The sequence below is a fragment of the Ctenocephalides felis genome, unplaced genomic scaffold (assembly GCF_003426905.1).
Source record: "Ctenocephalides felis isolate EL2017-DRISC unplaced genomic scaffold, ASM342690v1 CF-g0.4_SCAFFOLD_03571, whole genome shotgun sequence".
NCBI classification, from domain to species: domain Eukaryota; kingdom Metazoa; phylum Arthropoda; class Insecta; order Siphonaptera; family Pulicidae; genus Ctenocephalides; species Ctenocephalides felis.
The window spans coordinates 24,024,098-24,045,191 of NW_020539725.1; the positions used below are offsets into that span (position 1 = coordinate 24,024,098).

Genomic DNA, 21,094 nt, shown 5'->3' on the forward strand with positions numbered 1-21,094 from the left:
AAATATTATGAAATATTAAAGAGAATTGTTAAAGATGAAAACAACCTTCTGATCTTGTTTTAAAAAATAGTGCGTTTAATTTTTCTAAATTATATATTCTTATAGCATCTTTCTATCTAATCGCATTCGTGTTCTAACTTGTTACTAGAGAATTTAAAACTACGAATTTGAACCATTCAAAATGATTTTACATACCATTGTAACAAATATTATTAAAAACAAAATACCATCTCATTTTGTCCGTATTTTCCCTGTGAACACATATATATATATTTTCTACACATTTCATCTCACATTGCAATATTTGAAAAGATGGACAAACCATTGCCAATAAGGATCTGTGTGCAATACAGAAAAAATCTCTATTTGAAAGTTAAAACTATCCAAAGAAATTCTAACACTACATTCATTACATATGTTTACTAATATTACAGGGCAATGATCTCTCGGATAATACACTATATGTTATATCGTTGCGAAATCGAATGACTTTTACCATGATTTTATTTTCTAGGTACTAATTTTAATACTTAGGCTTAGACACTACTAGAAATGAACGTTTATTAGAACGTATGTCAACATGTTGTCTGTTATAAATAATATAGTTGCAGAATTGCTAAATAAATTTTCTAATTCGCTCGTTATAACAATTGCAAATTCAACTTATGACGTTGTTAATCGCCCTTTCATTACACCTCATATGTTCTTAGTAATTTCTTGCTTAATCTCTTCAGCGAAATAATTATTTAATATAATGCAAAGTTAAAGGACCTAATAGTAGTGGTGCTAACTTTGTATGACACATTATAAAAGATATTTTCATGTAACATGAACTATTTTATTCATTAGTTTTACTAACTTCAACAATTAGGCATACCTAATGTTTGCTAACTGCCCATATTACCTAGTGCAGAATGAAATGTATTAAGGTATTCCAAATACTAACATATACGTTTTCAGAGTCAATTCTCATTTACTATTTACATAATCATTTACTATTTACTATACTTTACTATCTCAGTGTGTCGACTTTTGCTTACATTTCTTTGATATGTAAATTTCACTCTGAGTTAAATTATTGAGATTTCTAATTTGTTCTAGTAGTTTTTAGTTCTATAGAAGCGTAATCATTAATTTTGATATACATTTTTATAAATAATAATTAAAATATCTTGAAATCTATGTAAGTATACTTGGGCGATTTACTGGCATGTACATCAGTGACCTAGAAAGTAACTCTACTAAAGAAAATAATTGAAATTTTTTTCAAAATCGAGCTCAATTAAAATCCTAGAGATTGGCCTAAAATTAGATGCCTTTCGACTTGGTATAGTTATAAATAGTTACATTTCATCAATTGTATAATTAGAATTTGAATTTAGATGACTATTGAAAATGAGATTATATGTTGGAGTTATTTCAATCCATTTTACTAAAATTCATGTATGTATCACAATAATTATATCAATAGTGCATTTTTTAACCCATAATATCATGCATCAAGAGTTATTATTAATTTCTCGTAGGGTAGGTTATAGTGATAGACCAAAAATAGAAAATGAGAATTTTCGCAAATATTCACGATTCAGAGGTTTCTGAACATTTGGCATGCCTCAGAAATAATTGATGTGTATTTGTGTATGTGCATGTGTGAAGCCAATTTTTCGTCGACGATTTTGGGCGTACGGATTATCCGATTTGAATGGTTCAAAAACATTCGATTCCTATTGATGAGAAAACCTTCTGATTAGTTTTTGATGAAGACAGATCGAGCAGCTTTAGAAATATGAAGCAAAAAGTGTTAAAATGGCAGTTTTTAAGATAACGGATCAACCGATTTGAATTATCCAAATGAATTGAATTTGATTAGATTTTGACAAAGGCAGGTCCAGCCGTTTCGGAGATATAGAGCTAAATGTGCAAAAAATGGCAGTTTTTGAGTGAACTAAGCATCCGATTTGAATCATTCAAAAATGCTGCTTGTTTTGACAAAATGATTGCTTTTGAGGAAAGAATTTTTTTTCAATTTCAATTTTCTTTTTAATTTTCCAGCAATTTACCTTAAGGCACGCTGCCATACACCTCTAGTTTTTGTTTAAAAATACATACCTCTATCAGTTATAATTGATTATCCCCTGTTTTACCTACTCAAAGTTCTTATGGTAGTAAATACTAAATCTACGTAAAAAAAACTTGCTTATTGATAATTTTACTTACAATTAGCAATGATATAATTTTTTACTCTAAAATCACACTGACTGATAATGAAAATATAAGTTCCTCCAGATTCCATTGGTGCAAAAAAAATTGACTGACTAAATGTTATAGCTTGGGATAAAATTTATTACTTAATCTCTATTATTAATAATATAAGATGTTTTAAAAATAATGTTTATATTGCATTTGAATCTGTTTTATCAGAATAAAATTCCAGAAACTTATAAGTGAAACTGCTCCGTCTACAGTGTAGTGTATTTTCCTGTTTTTGCTCGTAATAGGCAATGCATGCTGAATTCTTTAATGAAACGCTACTAACATTTTTACAACAATGAAATTAAGTAGGCATTCAAAGCAAACGTTTCCATCGTCTATATTTAAAATCTAATTATATTAAGTTTTTCCCAACAACAAGCTACTTTGTAAAATGTTACCTAGATTCTTTTCAGTTATGTACACACAACACACGGTCTTCCTTATCATATAATTTTCTACGGCGATACTGTAAATACTATTGCTGATACAGGGGTTGAATACTTTAAACAAAGAAACATTTTTAATAATAAAAGAAATTAAATTTGTAGGAAACGTATATATATATATATACTAGCTGACCCGACAAACGTTGTTTTGCTAAGTAAGGTATATTCTAAACAATTTCTAGAGAATCAAAAATATTGATACTTTAAGTGTATAAGGATGTGTTGTTTGAATGCTATATACAATGGGGTATTATAAATACAATAAACCCTATTAGTTTGTCTATATTTTGTCAATACAATCAAACTGGAAGTTTTACACACTCTATATAATCCAATCCAAGTCTTTTTTGGTCTTTCGACTTATTGATTACGTTTCAAGTTTTTCAGATTCTTTTTGAATTCTGGATTTTGTGTATAATTGTAAATAATTCTACTGAGCTTATACAAAATTTTCAAATTTCTGCGAGGAGAGATAGAAAATGAATTGAGTATTTCTTCTTTGATCTGCATTTTGAAAAGTTTCAAGTAACATTCGATAAATTAAAGTAAATTCAATAAAAAGTGTATATGTAGAGCAGGGCTAGGTCCAAAGGTCCAAAAATACAATATTTTTATAATTGATATCGTTATCAGAAATCGTTTTCGAACACTGTAGTTCACAGTGCACCTCGCACGAGCGATTATCGAGGATATTGCGAATGCATAATTATACATCAAGATAATCCTAGAGAAAACATTACAATAAAGATTCTTGTACAAACAACACCACTTTTGCAAGTGGTAGACAATTAAGATAAAGACAAAGGTAAATATAAATGCGTCGAAAGGAATTTGAAATTTATATTCGGTTTTCTTGGATTATTATATATCCTAACTATAACGAATCTTAAAAAAACGGTAATTTTTCATTGTTCATTTTATTGCAAAGTCTACAAGTTTGATGCTTCTGAACAAACATCTCAAAAGATTAAATAATATAATAGCTGAAAATGAGAGATGTCTATAATATTATCTAATTTTTTGTGCCAGTTTTGGAACATCTTGGTACTCTTCAGAGTTCTTGATAATATTGCTATTTTATAGAAGGCATTTATAACTACTTTGTCAGCACTATAGATTTAAGTTCAGAATTCTCTTTTGCTGACTATTTACCATTTTCTCATATTTATTTTTGTCAATTTCTTGTATTTAATTTGATCCAATGAGTTATATCAAATATCGAGTAATTACCCACTGGGGTAAATACTATATATTATTATATATAAATAATGTTAATCAAAATAATTTATAGAATGTTTTTATCCTCTGATGATTATTAATAAAAGAGAAAAGAAATTTTTGTATTTTACTATTCATCTATATCTCCAATTTTAGAAACTCTCCAAAGAGATTTTTAGGCCCTTTATATATATATATATATTTTTAACAATAGGTGGTATGGTGTAATTATACGAGTAAGTATGACCTGTTGACTTTTCTACGTCCAATAGAATACATCTCTATTTCATTTATTTTATAATCTGAGAATTATGGTTCGCAATCTTATATCTGATTGAGATTTTCTAAATAGATCTGTAGAATAACTGTAATCAGTTGAGAATTCTACTTAGTATCATTAAGGCAAACGCGTACATGCATTTCACATACGTAGCTTGAATAATTTCTTCTGAACGAATAGATATCATTGCATTCCTCAAGGATTCCATTTCTAATCTTATTGAATAATCTTACAGGTCGATCAGACTCTTCTGAAGGGCAGTACATGGTTAAAACTTTTGGAGTTAATTTTAGAAATGTTTAAGATTTCATTGTACTTTCACTTGATGAATTTATTTGAATTGATAAATAGTTACTAAGAAATAAGAGGTGGTATTTGTGGCATAATATAGAGTACTATTTGTATGATATGATAAGAACATTTATCTTTTTTATTAAACGTTATAGAAGCAGTAATATTACAGATCAATCAATGCCCTTGGTTCCAAAAAATTTCAGAATTTTAAATACTTTATAAAATACTTAATCGACAATACTAAAATATTGACAAAAAATAAAATAAAACTTAAAAAAAATGAATATAGTTCGTATAAATACGTATACATTGCCTTAATGTAGAGATTATTATGCTGTATACAATTTTCCAAGACATAAAAAATATGTAAAATTTATTTAAGACATGATCAATGATAGCATGTCTATTTAGTAGTTTATATGTGTTTTGATGCCGTAAATTTACCTGCAAATTTCTCTTCAATATTTCACGACTGTAAGTCCTTTAAAGAAGCATTACTTGTTTGCGATGAATTAAGAACCCGTTTCCATTTGTTAGCCAATCGCCAATATCTCGATATGTTTTCAATAACAAGAAATGTCGGAGATGCCAATTTCCTTCGATTGTATGACATTTGTTGTGAAGGAACATCAAATTGCCAATTAAAGCAATAAAACTGTATGCGACCGCGCGACATTGACAAACTGGTCGAAAAACATATTCAAGAAAATTACTTTCATGTTCAAATACATCACCCGATTTGGAATGATCAAAAAACATTCGATTCATATTTACTTTGCGAGGTGTCAATTAGCTTTAAATGCAAGTCTAAAGGCTTCAGAGTAACAGAGAAAAAAGTTGAAAATGAACATTGACATACTGATAATAAATTTCATAAGTTATTATGAAAGTTTTAATGGTTTGATGGCTTTTCTTGTCTAATTTTTGGATTTACTTTTAAACTTAGTTCTATACTTCAAACAAATTATTTCACTTTCCATGCAGATTTTCCCCTTTTTGTACAGAACTATTAATATGTGTATTTTTTATATTTTATTAGGGAGATTTTAATAGTTTGCATGAACTTTCTTATCTAATTTTCAAATTTCGTCACAATATTGAAATTTTTTTAACTTTCAATGCAATGATATAGATTTTTGAAGTAAAACTTCTTTAGGCGCGACTAGGATGTAAATCCGTACTAATGCAACGGAAGTCCGTTACGTCCGAACTGTTCGTCATTCGCTATCGATGAGGAATCAATTGTGATTAGTCATCGTGTATGTGAATAGAGATCTGTCGTTGTATGCGTACCGGAATCAACGTTGTATGCCTACCGATATCAACAAAGAAATCGGCATATATATAAACATTTCAAAGTTACATCGTAGTACAAATCTTGATTTGTATGATATGCCTAAATCAGAATAATATTTTACCCTGTTCCTTGCAAATAATAAAACTTATTAAACATTTATATTATATATTAAATTAAAATTAAATTAAAAACAATTATATTTTAAATATATAATTTATAATTTATCAATATATAAATGTGTAAAATGATTGACACTAATAAATATGTGCATCACGAGTGTTACCATATTACTAATAAACATTATTCAAAATTGTTATATAATGTATTTATTTTTACTTAAATGCCATCTTGTACAGTAGCAAATAAGTTTTATTTCAATCGCTTGTGAACCTTAAGCGCACTTTTTTTACGTCTATTTTTTACCTAATTGTGGGTTTTGCATAAACATATACAGTAGAATCTTGCTAATACGACACGATTGAAAACCGAAAGATGTCGGATTACTGGAATGTTTGGATTATTGGATCATAGTGAAAAATTTTTAATTTTTAAATTAAGACATTGGAAATAACTTTAAAATTTCCAAAAAATTGTTCGGCGCTTCAGTCGCTAGGGTGTCAGATTATTGGAGGTGTCGGTCTCTCTAATTGTCGGATTAGTGAGATTCTACTGTAATTGTTTTATTACTTACTTAACTACCTATAGCAAAATAAACTAAATAGAATATAATTGATTATTAATTTTATAATACTAATGGCTAGCATCATTTATACTCGTTTATCTAGTTCCGGGTTCGCAGCTTTGATATCAAATTCCTACTTAAGATCATAGACCTCAATGTAATTTTGAAGAGAAAATTGCCCTTAGTAGGTTTAGGTGTAGCATTTAATCATATAATAACTATGAGGCGTAAGAGCTAATACAACAACTCCACAAAGAGGAATGGTGAACCGATGGGTTGCCTTTTTTGAAACATTAGGTTATAAATTTTCAACAAACAACTTATAGCACATGTAAGGTTAAAGTAGTTCTCGATTGCTGTTCAAGCAATAAATAAAAAAAAAATATAATAGTCTAATATGATTGATCTTGTTCTTTGCTATCAACAAACTAAACAGTTTAGGTTTGCTATTATACAATATTTTCCAATTTAGAAGCGGTAGTTATCAATAGTAGTACCCTAGAAAATCTTTGTACGCTAGAAAATCTAACAATTGCAGTTTTTTATCTAAATATTTTTGTTAAATAAAATTACAAACATTTAAACCTTTAAAACAATTCTTTTTATAAAAAATTGAACCTTAAACATCTTGCAAATATACTAATTACGATATTTACTTATTTTTTCACAATAACTTATATTAAAGGTGTGATATAGCTATTTTATAATCTGGTCCTTCGAGGTAATAGATTGTTCGTGTGCAGTGTAATTTATTGACTTTTTTAATAAACATAGCGCCGGGCGTCTTTAAATGTAATTTGCCAAAATTATTTAATTTTTATAAAAATACTAAATATTTGAACTAAGATTTTAAGCAAGGAATGTCTTGCAAAATCATCTTGAAATTTTTTTCGCATAGAAATTGTAATAAATATTACGTAACTATTTCAATCTATTTCAACTATAAGTGACTATATTAATCTTGATTTATTAATGACTATTCCGAAATGTTTCTGAATGATAATACTTATGTATATTTATTTTTTTCAGATGTCGCGATCGCTTTCCGGCGGCTGGCTGCTGCTATGGCTGCTCCTGGTGGAACAAGCAGGCCGCTCGCTGGCAGCCGCACCAGTTTTTGATCCGGCAACCAGAATGCGGACAGTTCTTGTACCTTCGGACACAGCGGTCGGCACTGTCATTTATCGTTTGAGGGCATCAGATGACGAATTTGATTATCCACTTCACTTCGAACTCTTAGGTAATATAATATTCAATTTATGTATTTTTTATTTTTTTCTATAAAATAACGACCAGAAGCACGTATGTTGAAGGTATTTGCTTAATGATTGATAGATCTATAGCCACATAAAATGAATAAAAAAAAGAAAGAAAAAAAATATGACATTTTTATTATGATAATTGATATTACTTATAGTACATAATATGTCACTTAATGACAATTATCTTAAATAAATTATGGCAATCAAGAAAACACTTCAGGATAATTCATGTTAGTCAAACACATACGTGGTAATTTGGTTTCGAGTAAGAAATATGTTAATGATAAAGGCAATGTTATCAAAACAATATTTTTTTTAAAATTTATAAGCCTCCGCTTTACAGCATTTTTAGTCACCTACATCATTCATATTCTATACAATCCTTACATATATTTCTTATACATATATCATACATACTATTTTTCTTTATATCCTAATCTTCCATTCAATTTCCTTTCAACTGATTTTCATTCTTCTCTTTGTTTCCCAATATGTTTTTCTCATGTTCCTAAATAAACTTCTTTTTTTCTTCTTACTTCTAATACAATTTTTTCTTGTATTCTACAAATTAACAATTCTTAATCTACTTAAATTTTTATGTTCAATTCTGGTATTGATGGAGATTCGAACCGAATTCCTCCAGCGTGTGTTTCGAGAACGCTACTGAGTGAGCTATTCCCGCCACAAAACAATGTTATCAAAATATGAATTTAAATTGTTATCAAAATATATAGAGTGTCACAGACCTTGACGTCAAATCGAAACAAAGTGATATATGGACTTAACTGTCCTGAAAAAAATTTAGAAAAAAAATATCTTTCTTTGTTTCGATATCATAAGCTTTTAAGTGCGACCTAGAGCTTTGGTGAAGTTACGATCATTTTTCGGTTATTTTGGTTAACTTTTTTTTATTTCATTCATTTAAACTGTTGAATCGTAACCGTGAATACGTAACATTTCTAGGGCTTTCAAGCTTTTTAAAATAAATTTAAGTTTTTTACAATCGATCAACTTTGAGAGGCCCTTCTTTGAAAAAAATATACTAAATGTGTTGACAAGTTTCGCCAAGAATTCGCAAGAGTTGTAAAATGATGTAAATGTACCCAAATCCTTTTGTTTCGCATGAACTCTTTGTAGATTCCTAATTTAACTTTAAAATGATGAGAAATTGATGGATGATGACTAATCATAAAAGTTGTTACACATTAGCAAAGATTGATACAATTGTAACGAATTAAGATATATAAAATTTAAAATTAATTGATAATAATAACGCAAACCAAAATTTTATGATAGTACAATTGTATATAACCAGTCAAAAATGACACACCTGCCCTATTCTGTTTACTACTGCGGGCAGGGGGCGTCCATCAATCACATGATCGATTTTTTAAGGATTTTTGGACTCTGCCTCCCCCTTGATGATACGTGGTGATATTCCAGTTTTTCTCCCTCCCCCACGAAATATCATGTGTATCTTTAGGTACGAGAAAAAATTATTAAAAGGTAAAAAGAAATACACGTGATATCTTACTATATCCGTCCCTTCTCCCACGTAATATTTCGTGATTTTTTGTCAAAAGACCCCCCCCCACTACACCTAAAAACCTCTCGTGATTATCGCCTGTTACTACTTATCCCTGGCTCCTGTATATAATGATTCTAATGATTCTAATTGTTAGGACAGTTCACTATATATGTATCCTATTCTATATTCTTCTTATTTTTTCTTCTTCTTATTTTCTTCAATTTATGTTCTTTTTCAAATTTCTAATTCTATTTAACTTCTAGCCTCATTCCATTTTTTCTTCATTCTTCTTTTAATTTCAGCTCAGTTCCAATATTTCTCTTCTTACTTCTAATACAATTCAGCTATTCGAACTCTGTTATTCCCATTTTCTTAATTTTTATTCAAATTCTACTCAACAACACAATTTTTATCTTATTTCAAATTAACTATACATATTTTTTTTCCTATATTCTAAGTCAATGACAGGATTTGATCCGAAGATCCCTGTCGTGTGAATCGAACACGCTACCAAGTGAGCTATGCTTGCCACATATATATGTATATACATATATATATATATATATATATATAGATATATATATATACATTTCTATTTCTATTTCTATTTTCAGAAGGAGCATCATCCTCCGCATTCTCGGTGGATTCGCTGCCTTGTACGCGTTATAACTCCGTCTGTCAGGCGAATGTCGTGCTCAGGCGGCGTCTGGAACGCGGAAGATATTACGATTTTCGGGTGCGAGTGGCCGATACTGCGGGCGATTCTACCACTTTGGATTGCGCTGTGAGCGCGACCAATGGCACGACGCCGATCCAAGACACGTTTCCGAAAGCTCCGGGTCTTATCATGGTGCCCGAGGTAAGGGAATTAAGTTCTGATGCGTGTTGTGTTATTAGAATTGTTTTTGAGTGGATCGTTAAGGTTTTTTATTAAGGTTGCAGGGTTTAATTGAATATTTGAATCGTTGTGGTATTACGATTGCTAATGAAGAATTATAGGTTTATTCTGTAAATATATTATTTGATTGAACTTTACAATAAATTGAGCGACTCTATAAAATGCAATCTGTATGGTTTTAGCTGAGACTTAGGGGCCGTTCAAGTATTACGTAAGCGCTATAGGGGGGCGGGGGTCGGTGGTTGATTTCACTTATTTTGGGTTGACACGAGGGCAGGGGAGTCTGGATGATGATTACGTCATAGGTAGTATTTTTATTTTTTTACATTAATTGCAAAATGTTTACGTAAGCATTGGGGGTAGGGGGTAAGAGCATTGTTTACTTTTGCTGACAAGAGGGATGGGGGGGTTAATAGATAGATTGTAATAAATCTGCTTGCTTGATACTTGAACTATCCCTTATTTAATAAATTATAATTTTTAATCAATTTACTTGTAGTCAATGCACTGACTAAATTATAGTATATTATAGTAATTTGGGGCACTGACTAAATTAAAGTATTCATGTAAGTAGATTGGCGACAAAATATAGTTTAATATACTTGGAATAATACTTGGAAATGATAATTTTCATTACTAGTTTTGCATTTCAAAATAAGCACATATTTATATAAACATATAAATGTTTAATGGAAAGTTTAAGTCATTTATTAACCCAATTGTTCGCGCCAAATCAAAGCATGCTATATATTAATATAGAAAACATATGTTCACGTTAAATCAAAGCATCCGATTTATGATTAAAAACTAGGATTAAAAACAGACTAAAATCATTCAAAAATTTATCATAAAATAAAGTCAATCAATACAATACTTAAAACATTAAAAATATTGTAAATACAAGTACAATTTTGTAATTAATTTAAAATAAACACATAAGATTATAATTAAAGCGTTTCACAACAAATTGGTCCTTCAAAAATCAAATCAATCAAAAATTCAATGACATGGTAATTCAAAATGACATGGTTGTGTCAGTTGACATGGTGGCTTATGGTCCACTATAATTATATAAGTGATAATATAAAAAACATTATTAGTGATACAAATTTTCACTTGAAAATATAGATCAAAGAAGCTTACACGGGTATTGTTTCATCAAATGGATCAGCATTAGTTAAATCCTAAAGTCAAAAATCTAATAGTTAAAAATAGACCAATGGAGTTACCAGCTGGGTGGAAAAATTACCATAAAGGAAAAGTTTCATCAGCTTAAAAAATTAAAGTTTTGATTGTTGTTCAAAAAACTGAGAATAAAGGCACAAAGGTCCAATTTGATTTTAAGTAATCAAAACCAAATGAACTACATCACAAAACATAACACATATGAAACAAACAACTATTAAACATTATATGCAGTAAAATTTTCAGTTGATTTTTAATTATAGAAATTATAAGCGGGGTAAAATCGGACAGCCAGGGACAAAACGGATCCAATGTCTTATTTCTAATTATGATGCAATTTTCTGAAATAGTAGCACCATTATACAACTAATGCAAAATAAAATGTTTGGGGTTTGTTTTCACAGAGGTAACCTTGTATATAACCTTGATCTGGTTATTTGTCAGAAATATTCATCAACAGAGTTGAAATAACTATTTATTTCATTTATTGCTAGTAAAATTTCTTTTTTGACTTAATTTTTTATTTAGTATTTAGTAGTGCTACATCTTTGCCAGGATAAGAGTCTAAGTTTTTATAGAGGTTACATAAAAAAAACTATTGAACCTAACGTAAAAATAACAATATATCTTATGAAGCATTTGAATAACGTTTACTTTGAAATTATATTAAGTTCTCGTACACTAAACAACAGTGAGTTTTTAAACGTCTCCTGAAAGCGACGTCGTAAGAATCAAGGTGATGACTGTTTATACATCTTTTGCCCTCTTCTCTCAAATATTGGCGTTAAAAAATCTATCTTCACTTTTTTTTTAGATGTCGATGGTCGACCATTTTATTTTTGGCAATAAAACGTATGCGAATATAGACTTTACGTAAATATCTAATAAAATCGCAAAATAAAAGACCGAAAGGCAAAAATACCTAAATGTTGTTGAGTAAAATCATTCCGCAGTGGTAAACTTCTTTGACTGAGATTTGAATACAAAATTATTTAACATCTTGCACTATTCTAACAGGAATTTATTACGTCTTTAACTATTTATTTCAGTATTTTGAACAGACTAGAATAACTGTTGACAATCAATTGAAATGAGACAAAACCGCATATATTACGTTTATACGCAATTCTATTACACTTCAAATTGATTAACACAACTTTATTGAAAGAGTTTATGTGAAAGTTCTGATTTCATGTGGCTCCTTATCAATTGTAAATTTATCATTTACCTTCAATTGAAAGATTCAATCAGAGCATGCGATAACAGGCCAATATGCGGTAAAATATCTCTATAAACATCTATTGTGACCACAAAACTGATACATAAATTTACTTAATAAGAAACATTAGAAAGTTATAGCCGATATAAATTCATATATCGATTTTAACCGCATCTTCTTACTGTATAGAAAATTCGTTATATTTCAATTCAATTTAGTTTCAAATCGAATGGATTTCATTACATCATTTTGTTACAGTGAATATTCTTAACTTCCATTATATTGATTAAATATACTTGGAACACTTTGTTTGGTATTTTCTCCGTTCTTCGCATAATGGGCTACTGAGAAAATAATTTGTCAATGGCAAAGTAATTTTATTTTCATGAGTTGCCTCATATGTCACGCTGTCTTTTGTAAGTCATGACGAATTGCCAAATGACTAGATCTTTATCGATACATGGAACAAGTAATTTATTAGAATTTCACTTAATATTTAATGCGATTTCATTTAGTACATTAAGGCCAGGTAATTGAAATATTGATTTACCTAAATATTTTCACCAGCCGAAAAATTAACTCCATAATTCATTAAAGACTGTGTCAACAATTTGGTGTATACAAGAACAACTTATACAAAAAAATATGTTTAGTATTTTGTATACAAAACTTCGGATCGAAAATGTATGACTGCTGTTTCTTATTTATCAGATGATTCAATTTGGTATGGTTCTATATTTTGTGCAATATTTACAAATCATTTAACATAAAATATTTTCATACCAGGTCAGACAACAAATTATATGTACAGAATACATGAAGATCTAATTTGCGAAAGAGATTATCATTATATCATCAATATGCGAGAACATATACCTTTTTTTGAAAGAGTTTTTATAGGTAAATCAAAAAGTAATTGGATGGTTTTTGACTGACATCAAAGTTTTTTATAAGCTAATATAAGTAAAACTTTTGAAAAAAAAAAATAAAGATTTTAATAATAGAAAATCATCTGATTCTTGACATTTAATTAAGATGATATAATAAGATGATCGTTTTTCATCTGGCCCAGGTATTGTTTTGGAAGTTTCTAGCAAATTAGTTTGGGTGATCTTTGAAAACGCTTTTGTACTTGCCTGAATGAGTTCATTTTTCATGATTTAGTGCACTGATCCAGGACGTAAAATGAACATTATTTTATGAAACTAGCCCTGGTACTGTTCTGGCAGTACAAGTGAGTTTGGGTGGTCTTCTTGGCCACTTTTGTACTTGCTTAAAAACGTAAATCATCGTTTACTGTGCTGATGTCGGAGCCTTTATTTATCAACCAAATTGGAACATATTTTAGGGATATTTACAATTTCTTTTAATAATTTGTTTGGCATCTTTTGAATTGGGGGCTGGTCCCTATATAGTCGTATGTCAAAGCCAGAGATATCTTCTTCTCGTCTCTTTAAACTGGAATCGAGTGACATTTTTTATATTTGCAAGTTCCTGCGGTTTGAAAATTACCTTTCTCGTTTTCCATTGGTAAATCTGTTTAGAATAAGAAAGTACTTTTTGCGTAGGTCTCGTATCGTAGGTAAGTGGCTCGAACGACTGGACCTGAATCAGAGCTCCCAGGTTCGATTCCGCATCTCTATTTTCTTAGAAATGTAGATAGCAACATCTTTCCATGATAATCTGGCATTGCTGCATCATTAAGATATAGAAACAAACAGATTTGACAAATGTTCGGGTTGTCATTATTAAGTAGTATTAACAATAAGTCAAATCAACACAACAGGAGTTGTGTTCTAGGAGTGATTGATTATAGGAGTCTTCAGTTCTGATTTATATTCGAAAATAATTATAAAAAACTTTTTACGTTTAATTTAAAAAATAAAGGACCTGAAAATAATTCATTTATTTGATAAGAAATAAATATTTTTATCATAATTTTAAATAAATTTTATGTGAAGACTAGTCACCTGAATAAGCTATCTACTTGCAATTATCAAATGATTGATAACTTATAGTAGTAAATCATCTATTGGAATGCCTATTTATCTATGCCATACTCAAGTAAGTCAATCATAAAATGCGCACATAAATCTCCTTTTGCGAGAACAGGAAGCGAAGAATATAACAACTTGAATCCATCAGGATATTTCAGTAGTCGGTTTGATGCAGGGGTATACAACTATTTTGAAGTTACGAAACATCATTTCGATTAAATATTGATTGATCCGCGAGTATTGTTAAATATATTATAGTACACTTTCACTTATAGTTCGAAAGTAATGATCCATCGATCTATTGATCAAGTGTTTTATCTATAATCTACGTTTCATAACATCTAAGCATTAGTCTGTATGTCATAATATGGACTATCAAAATAATATATAAATTAACATAATATCAAAAATCTTCGTAAATATTAATTAATCGTAATAATGAAAAATCTCAATATTTTTTCCTATCGTGTAGAGAAGAAAGTGAATACTTTTCCGAGTAAAAAAATTTCAGACAATTTAGAAGTAGCCATAGAAATTGACATTGTAGTACCCAGAAATCCTACATCCTGTTTTACGAAAAATTAAAAAAAGAATTTGAACGAATCACACTGTGGTAACAAATAAAGATTCCGGAAATTTGGTGATTTACATTTATGTCACATATGAAATATTTTTTTTAAATAAGATCATTTAGTACAAATAGCGTTTCAATTTGTTACTTAATTACCTTGTACAGTAAAAGGAATTTCAAAAATTAAAGTTTATCATTATTATTAATTACGATTTTTTCATCACAATGTGCTGAGATTCATAATATAGCAAAATGTTGTTAGACCACTCTTGATAATTCGAAGAATCAATAGCAGAATGATTGATAGCTCATTCATTTGCGAATTGCTAATCATAGACAAGTGAACAGCTTCTTGCTCTATTAAAATATTTTAATAATATCAATATATCATACTGCAGTTTTTCGTTAGAATTGCATTTATGATTGAATCGGAAATTGTGGAAGTAGCTGTTGAAATAAGAACTTGAAGAATTCGTTTTAATAAAATATTTCATACTGTCTGTCTATGCTCTGTGTTTTCAAAACTATACATCCGATCGCCGTGAAAATTTGGGAAACTGTTAGATATTCCGACGGCATCCGAGTCGAAAGGCTTTAAACCAAACAATGATGTTTGGCCACCCCGAAGAACTTCTTATTTTTTGGGTCAATTTTCATTTTTATTCATTATAATACCTATATAAGAAATACATGTAACCTTAAATTTTTACCCTCTTGGTACAGACTCCTATTTTGTATGAATTACCGGTCAGTGATCATTTCTAACTGAATTTCCATTGCAATTTTTGTACGCTTGAACGGGTACAGTTAGTCTTAGATAAATGAAAAGTTTAGAGAAATTCCAAAAGTGGTTAAGTGATCATAAGTAATAAAAAAAAACTATTAAATAACCGATATATTTTAACGTTATTAAAGTATTATAATCAATATACATGCAGGTAACGAATGAACAGGTACGAACTATTAAAACTTTTTTTAAATGTTTAAAAAAGTTCGAAAGCCATAAATCATCGGTTCTCTAATTGTTTTAAAAAAGTAGTCAATTTAGTATTGAAGGTAATTGAAAATTGTGAAAAAATTATAAAAAAAAATCATCCTTGTACAAAAAATATATAAATATATATATAAAATAAGCTTGTGTATGTATTCAGTAATAACTAATAATAGTGTCATTTTAAATCGAAATTCGAAGACAATGATTATCTTTTCAATTTCTTCGCCTTAAGAGTTCTACTCACAGTAGGTCAACTTTCTTATACTTTCTGGTTTTTTATTTGTTCATATTTACTTCCTATCCTATGTTTGAGAATTTATATTAATTAATTAAATTATTAATTAATCAATTTTGATTTTTGCAAATTTATATTGGGTTATTAGAAGTGCGTCAAAAATAATAAAAATTGATTCGGGTGTAATTTTTATTACATTTTTAAGATCTCTTTCGAAGTTTAGAATTATGAATACCAAAACTTTTATAAAGATCTTATTTCTAACAAGTATTAATTTACAAGCATTATTGATGTCTACTATAAATTTCAAAATAAATTGAATGAGTATATAAGTTATTTCCTAAGTTTGTAACCAGTATTAAAATAATCTTATTTTTATTACTCCATCGGTTGTAAGCTGTCTGTTGGATTGCATAGTAAATACATCATCCGAGATTTATTTAAATATTTGCAAAATAAATTTGTGATGTCTAATCGTTGACAACCGTGTCTACTACGGACTATTATACCTGTTGGTGATATAGCAGTAAATCGTACTAGGAAGTTGTCCATGAATACATATAGTAATAAGGTATGAATAAAACTGAAAAGCTGAAAGGTATTCTTTGAGCATTCCTTAGGGGAATTATGTTATTCAGTATTAAAGCTTATCACAAAACTATAACTTGGGTGTCGGCGTTAATAAATTTGCGGTAATGAATTTATGCGATGCGAGAAAATGTGGAAATGTTTAAATATAAATAGAGAATCGGCCTGGGCAGCAACAACAGCCTAATGCAATGAATAAATTATGGCTATGTGTATTTGATTGTGTTTATTTTCATCCGGCACGCCTGCCATTGCAACTTATATCATATGCTTATTCTTACTTTCTTTTGTTAAAACTTTGTTCGCAATGCGTGTACTGTTACGTTGTTAGGTACGTGTCTCATTTCGCGTGGATTCCAATTACAGGAACAGTTATCGCGAATGCAATTATAAATTTATGCATCATAATAAGCTGCTATTTAATGCCATCAGATTAGGTCATTTTTATATGCAAAACAACTACATAATTAGCTCGAATTAAATGTACGAAATATTGGAAAGTGAAGGTGAAAAAGCTCCTAATTAACGAAAACGAATCTGCAAGATTTTACGACACATAAAACGATGTAGTAGTATCACTGCTCTGACGCACTCTAAATTTGAAAATAAAACTGTTATTTTTTTTATTATCACCTTAGGGTAGAACGCTAAGCTTCACTCATTGGAGTGAACTCTAGTTAATTATTTCTTTTTTTTTTATCTTTTTCTTTAATATAATTATTATTATTATTTTTTATTTACTCATTTATTTATTCATTATAATTATTATTATTATTATTTTTATTATATTTTTTTTCTTCTTTCTCCTTTATGTCACAATAGCTTATAAGATAAATTGTATCTTGATTGCTATAAATAAATAAATATAAAAAAAAACCTTAGGGTAGAGCGGGATACAAAAGACCAATTTGACTTTGAGCAATTATATTGGGAAAACTAAAACAATTATATCACAACAAATAACACATATTCAATGAAAAACTATCTAAATATGTTCAGTAAAGATAAGTCCCAGCAAAGTCATCATTGTAGAAATGTGTTATTTTATCTTTTTCTAATATTTGTTATCTGTTTTTTTTTACCTCTTAACGGGGTAGAATGGAAAGGCCAAGCAAACAGCAAACAGAAAACACGACTTATTTTCAATTTTAAAGAGATTTCTCAAAATAATGGCTACATTATTCAATGAATACAAAAAATAAATTTCAACGGTACATTTTTACAGAGATAAGTAAACAATCTAGCTCTAGTATTTCATCAGAAATATTTATCAGCAGGGTTGGAATAATTATTAAGTATTTATTCTTGATAAAATTGCTTCTTTTAGCTGAATTTTTATTTTTATTTACTATTTTTTATTGTCTACGCCCTTGTTATTTTTTACTGGTTACGCCATTGGGTAAAGGTTCATAGTTTGTCCTTTTCACCCCACCCACATGTAAGCTTTTATATAGGTTATATAAAAACATCTGTTGAATCTGAGTCAAAATGAGTAACACATCTTATAAAACAATCAAATAACGTATAGTTTTTTGATTCTTTGTAATATAGTTTAAAATTATATTAAGGTCTCGTGAACTAATCATAGTGCTCACAAACAAAAAAACTAACAACGAAAGAAAATACTTTTGTCATGGATTTCCAAACATTGCCATTTATCTCCCGATTGCAACGTCGTAAGAATCAAGATGATGGCTGGTTATACATCCTTTTCCTTCTACTTATAAATATTATTGTTAAACAAGTCTTAACTTTTTTTGTTTTTGAGATATTGCTGGTGGACCTTTATACCCGCGGATCTTTAAGCCTCGCTCTACCCTACATATTTGTGATATATATGTATATGTGTGAAATATTTAATAAATCTAAAATGTAGTTTGGCGGTTGGCAGTGTAAGTTGGCCTAGTTTCATAATTTTGATCTTTCTGACACTCGGATCTTTTCAAAATGCTATTGCCAGCTTTTATTACTTCTGCTTTCTTTCGATAAAGATAAGTCTCAAGATTATCTTCAATATCATCATTAAAACCAGCTAATTAATTTTTAGTAGGTTTATACTGTATTTACTTAATATTGTAAAATTTACTAAGAAATCTAGTAAGAGTAGAACTAAATTATGAGTAAAACCTACGTTTAGAACAAGCTTTTCAGACTGCGATAGCATGGATTGTTATTCAAGTCATAATAATCAATTCAAATCAATAATAATAATTCTTGAAATTATACCCTAATGGACAAATCAAATATAAAATTTATTTAAGGCGAAAGTTTAGATCATCGCTTTATAACGATTGAATATTCGAAGTTTCAAGTTAGAGCTTTAAAGATTTTTAAGCACAACTTCAAAATGACGCTTATTTGATTTTTTTTATGCTTTCCTACTGAAGCTTGAGAAATTTTGTATAAAAGCGAAATAAATTACACAAAACTACATTCATTTTTTACTGGATCATTTTAAACAGTTGTCAGCTTCTATCAGCTTTTGTCTATCAAGATTATCATTAACAAAAATTTGTCTATCAAGATTATCATTGATTTAATTAATCTAATTAAATGAATATATATATATATATATATATATATAATTTTAGTATGTAGTACTTAACTACCTACATTTATTCACTTGATTTTGTAAAATTTACTAAAACATAGAAATTCACGAACTGGGAAAGTACACTCATTATTCAAATATCTTAAGAAAGCTGCTTATTTAGAAACTAGACAATGAATAACAAATCAAATGTTTATTATAAAATGTATGTAGGGTAAAAATTTAGACTCAGTTCACAGCGATATAATATTGCTGAGTCATCAATATGTTGAATTATTATCATTTGGAAATAATACACAACCGATATGATTGAAATTAAGTCTGTAGTAAGGCTAACTACATATTTCATTTTTGTGACAAAAATGTCGAATATATAATCAACTATGTTATTTGCAAAATAACAATAAACTACTAAAAATTATCAAATTGTTATTATTAAACGTCCAATTATTGAGTTTTTGCTCCATTTTCACGGTTCAATTGGACGTTGCCCATTTGTTGGCAACTTTTAGATCAAGAACGATATAGAAAACAATAGTTTATGATTAACAAATTGTGTTAGGTCAATTATTAGAACGTAATAATAAACAAATAAAACAAGCTGAGTAATTTAAAAATAACTTCTTTAACTTAACTATTCTCTCAATAACTAAAGCAAGGTTGTTATTATATTACGACATGGTAGACATTGTTAATAATTTGCGTTCACTATTTATTTCCTCATAAAAAACGTGTCGAAATAATCGATTAGGTGGTGTAGTATATAATTAAAGTACCAATAAGCAATCTGACCTAAAGCAATTCTTATATCGATCATGTTTTGTTAGATCATTATGAATTCTGAAACTAACTTTCGCTGTTTTAATAGGTACAGAACATTCTTTGACATATTTTCTTGTACTGATTCGTGTTAGATTGACTTAAATATCTGATTGATGATTAGAAGTACTTATTTAGTGTTTTGCATTCACGAGGAGCAGGTTATTCTTCAGGTTTTAATTTTATTCTAGGTACAAATTTAACATTCATTTCTAAGAGAAATTATATTATATGAATTGTTTTGTTTGGGAGAGTCAAATCATTTTTCATAAAAAAATCTTAACACCTATTTCAGGATTCTACTCGTTCGTATATTATTTGTAACCAAAATTATAGTTATCATTAGTTATAGTTAATGATCATTAGACATATGCACATCAAATTATCAGATATTTTATAGAGAATTTAACAAGTATAAATTTTGTTTACAATCCTATTGGTTCCGTAACAATGTTTATCCGTTAGACGGCTTCGATATTTCGTATCTATGAAGTTAAAGCAGTACGATTGCTTTGAAAAAAAGTTCAGAATTTTCAAAATATTTCAGAATAAATTTTTCTTCAAAAAGCCTTTTTTTCAAAAAAAGATTCTCAAAAATCTATTTTTTTCAGAGTAAATTTTTTTCAAAAATGTTAATCTTTAAAAAAAATTTTTTTTGGTACGGGAAGTTCCAGCAATTTGCCTTAAGGCACGATGCCATGCGCTTCACTAGTAATTTCATAAGCCTGAAATGCTTATTGCAAAGACTGGTGTAATTCTAAAATAACAGTTTTAGAA

The 21,094-nt window shown here is 28.8% G+C and overlaps 1 protein-coding gene across 1 annotated transcript in view; it reads left to right on the forward strand.

The window, feature by feature from the left end:
- The first annotated feature begins 6,280 nt into the window (after window positions 1–6,280).
- LOC113385823 (cadherin-86C-like) overlaps window positions 6,281–21,094 on the forward strand; it is a 62,835-nt gene continuing 48,021 nt past the window's right edge. The window contains exons 1-3 of the mRNA XM_026623652.1: window positions 6,281–6,298; window positions 7,500–7,710; window positions 9,878–10,119. Of these exons, the coding sequence (XP_026479437.1) occupies window positions 6,281–6,298; window positions 7,500–7,710; window positions 9,878–10,119 (471 nt within the window). The remainder of the gene's footprint in view (window positions 6,299–7,499; window positions 7,711–9,877; window positions 10,120–21,094) is intronic.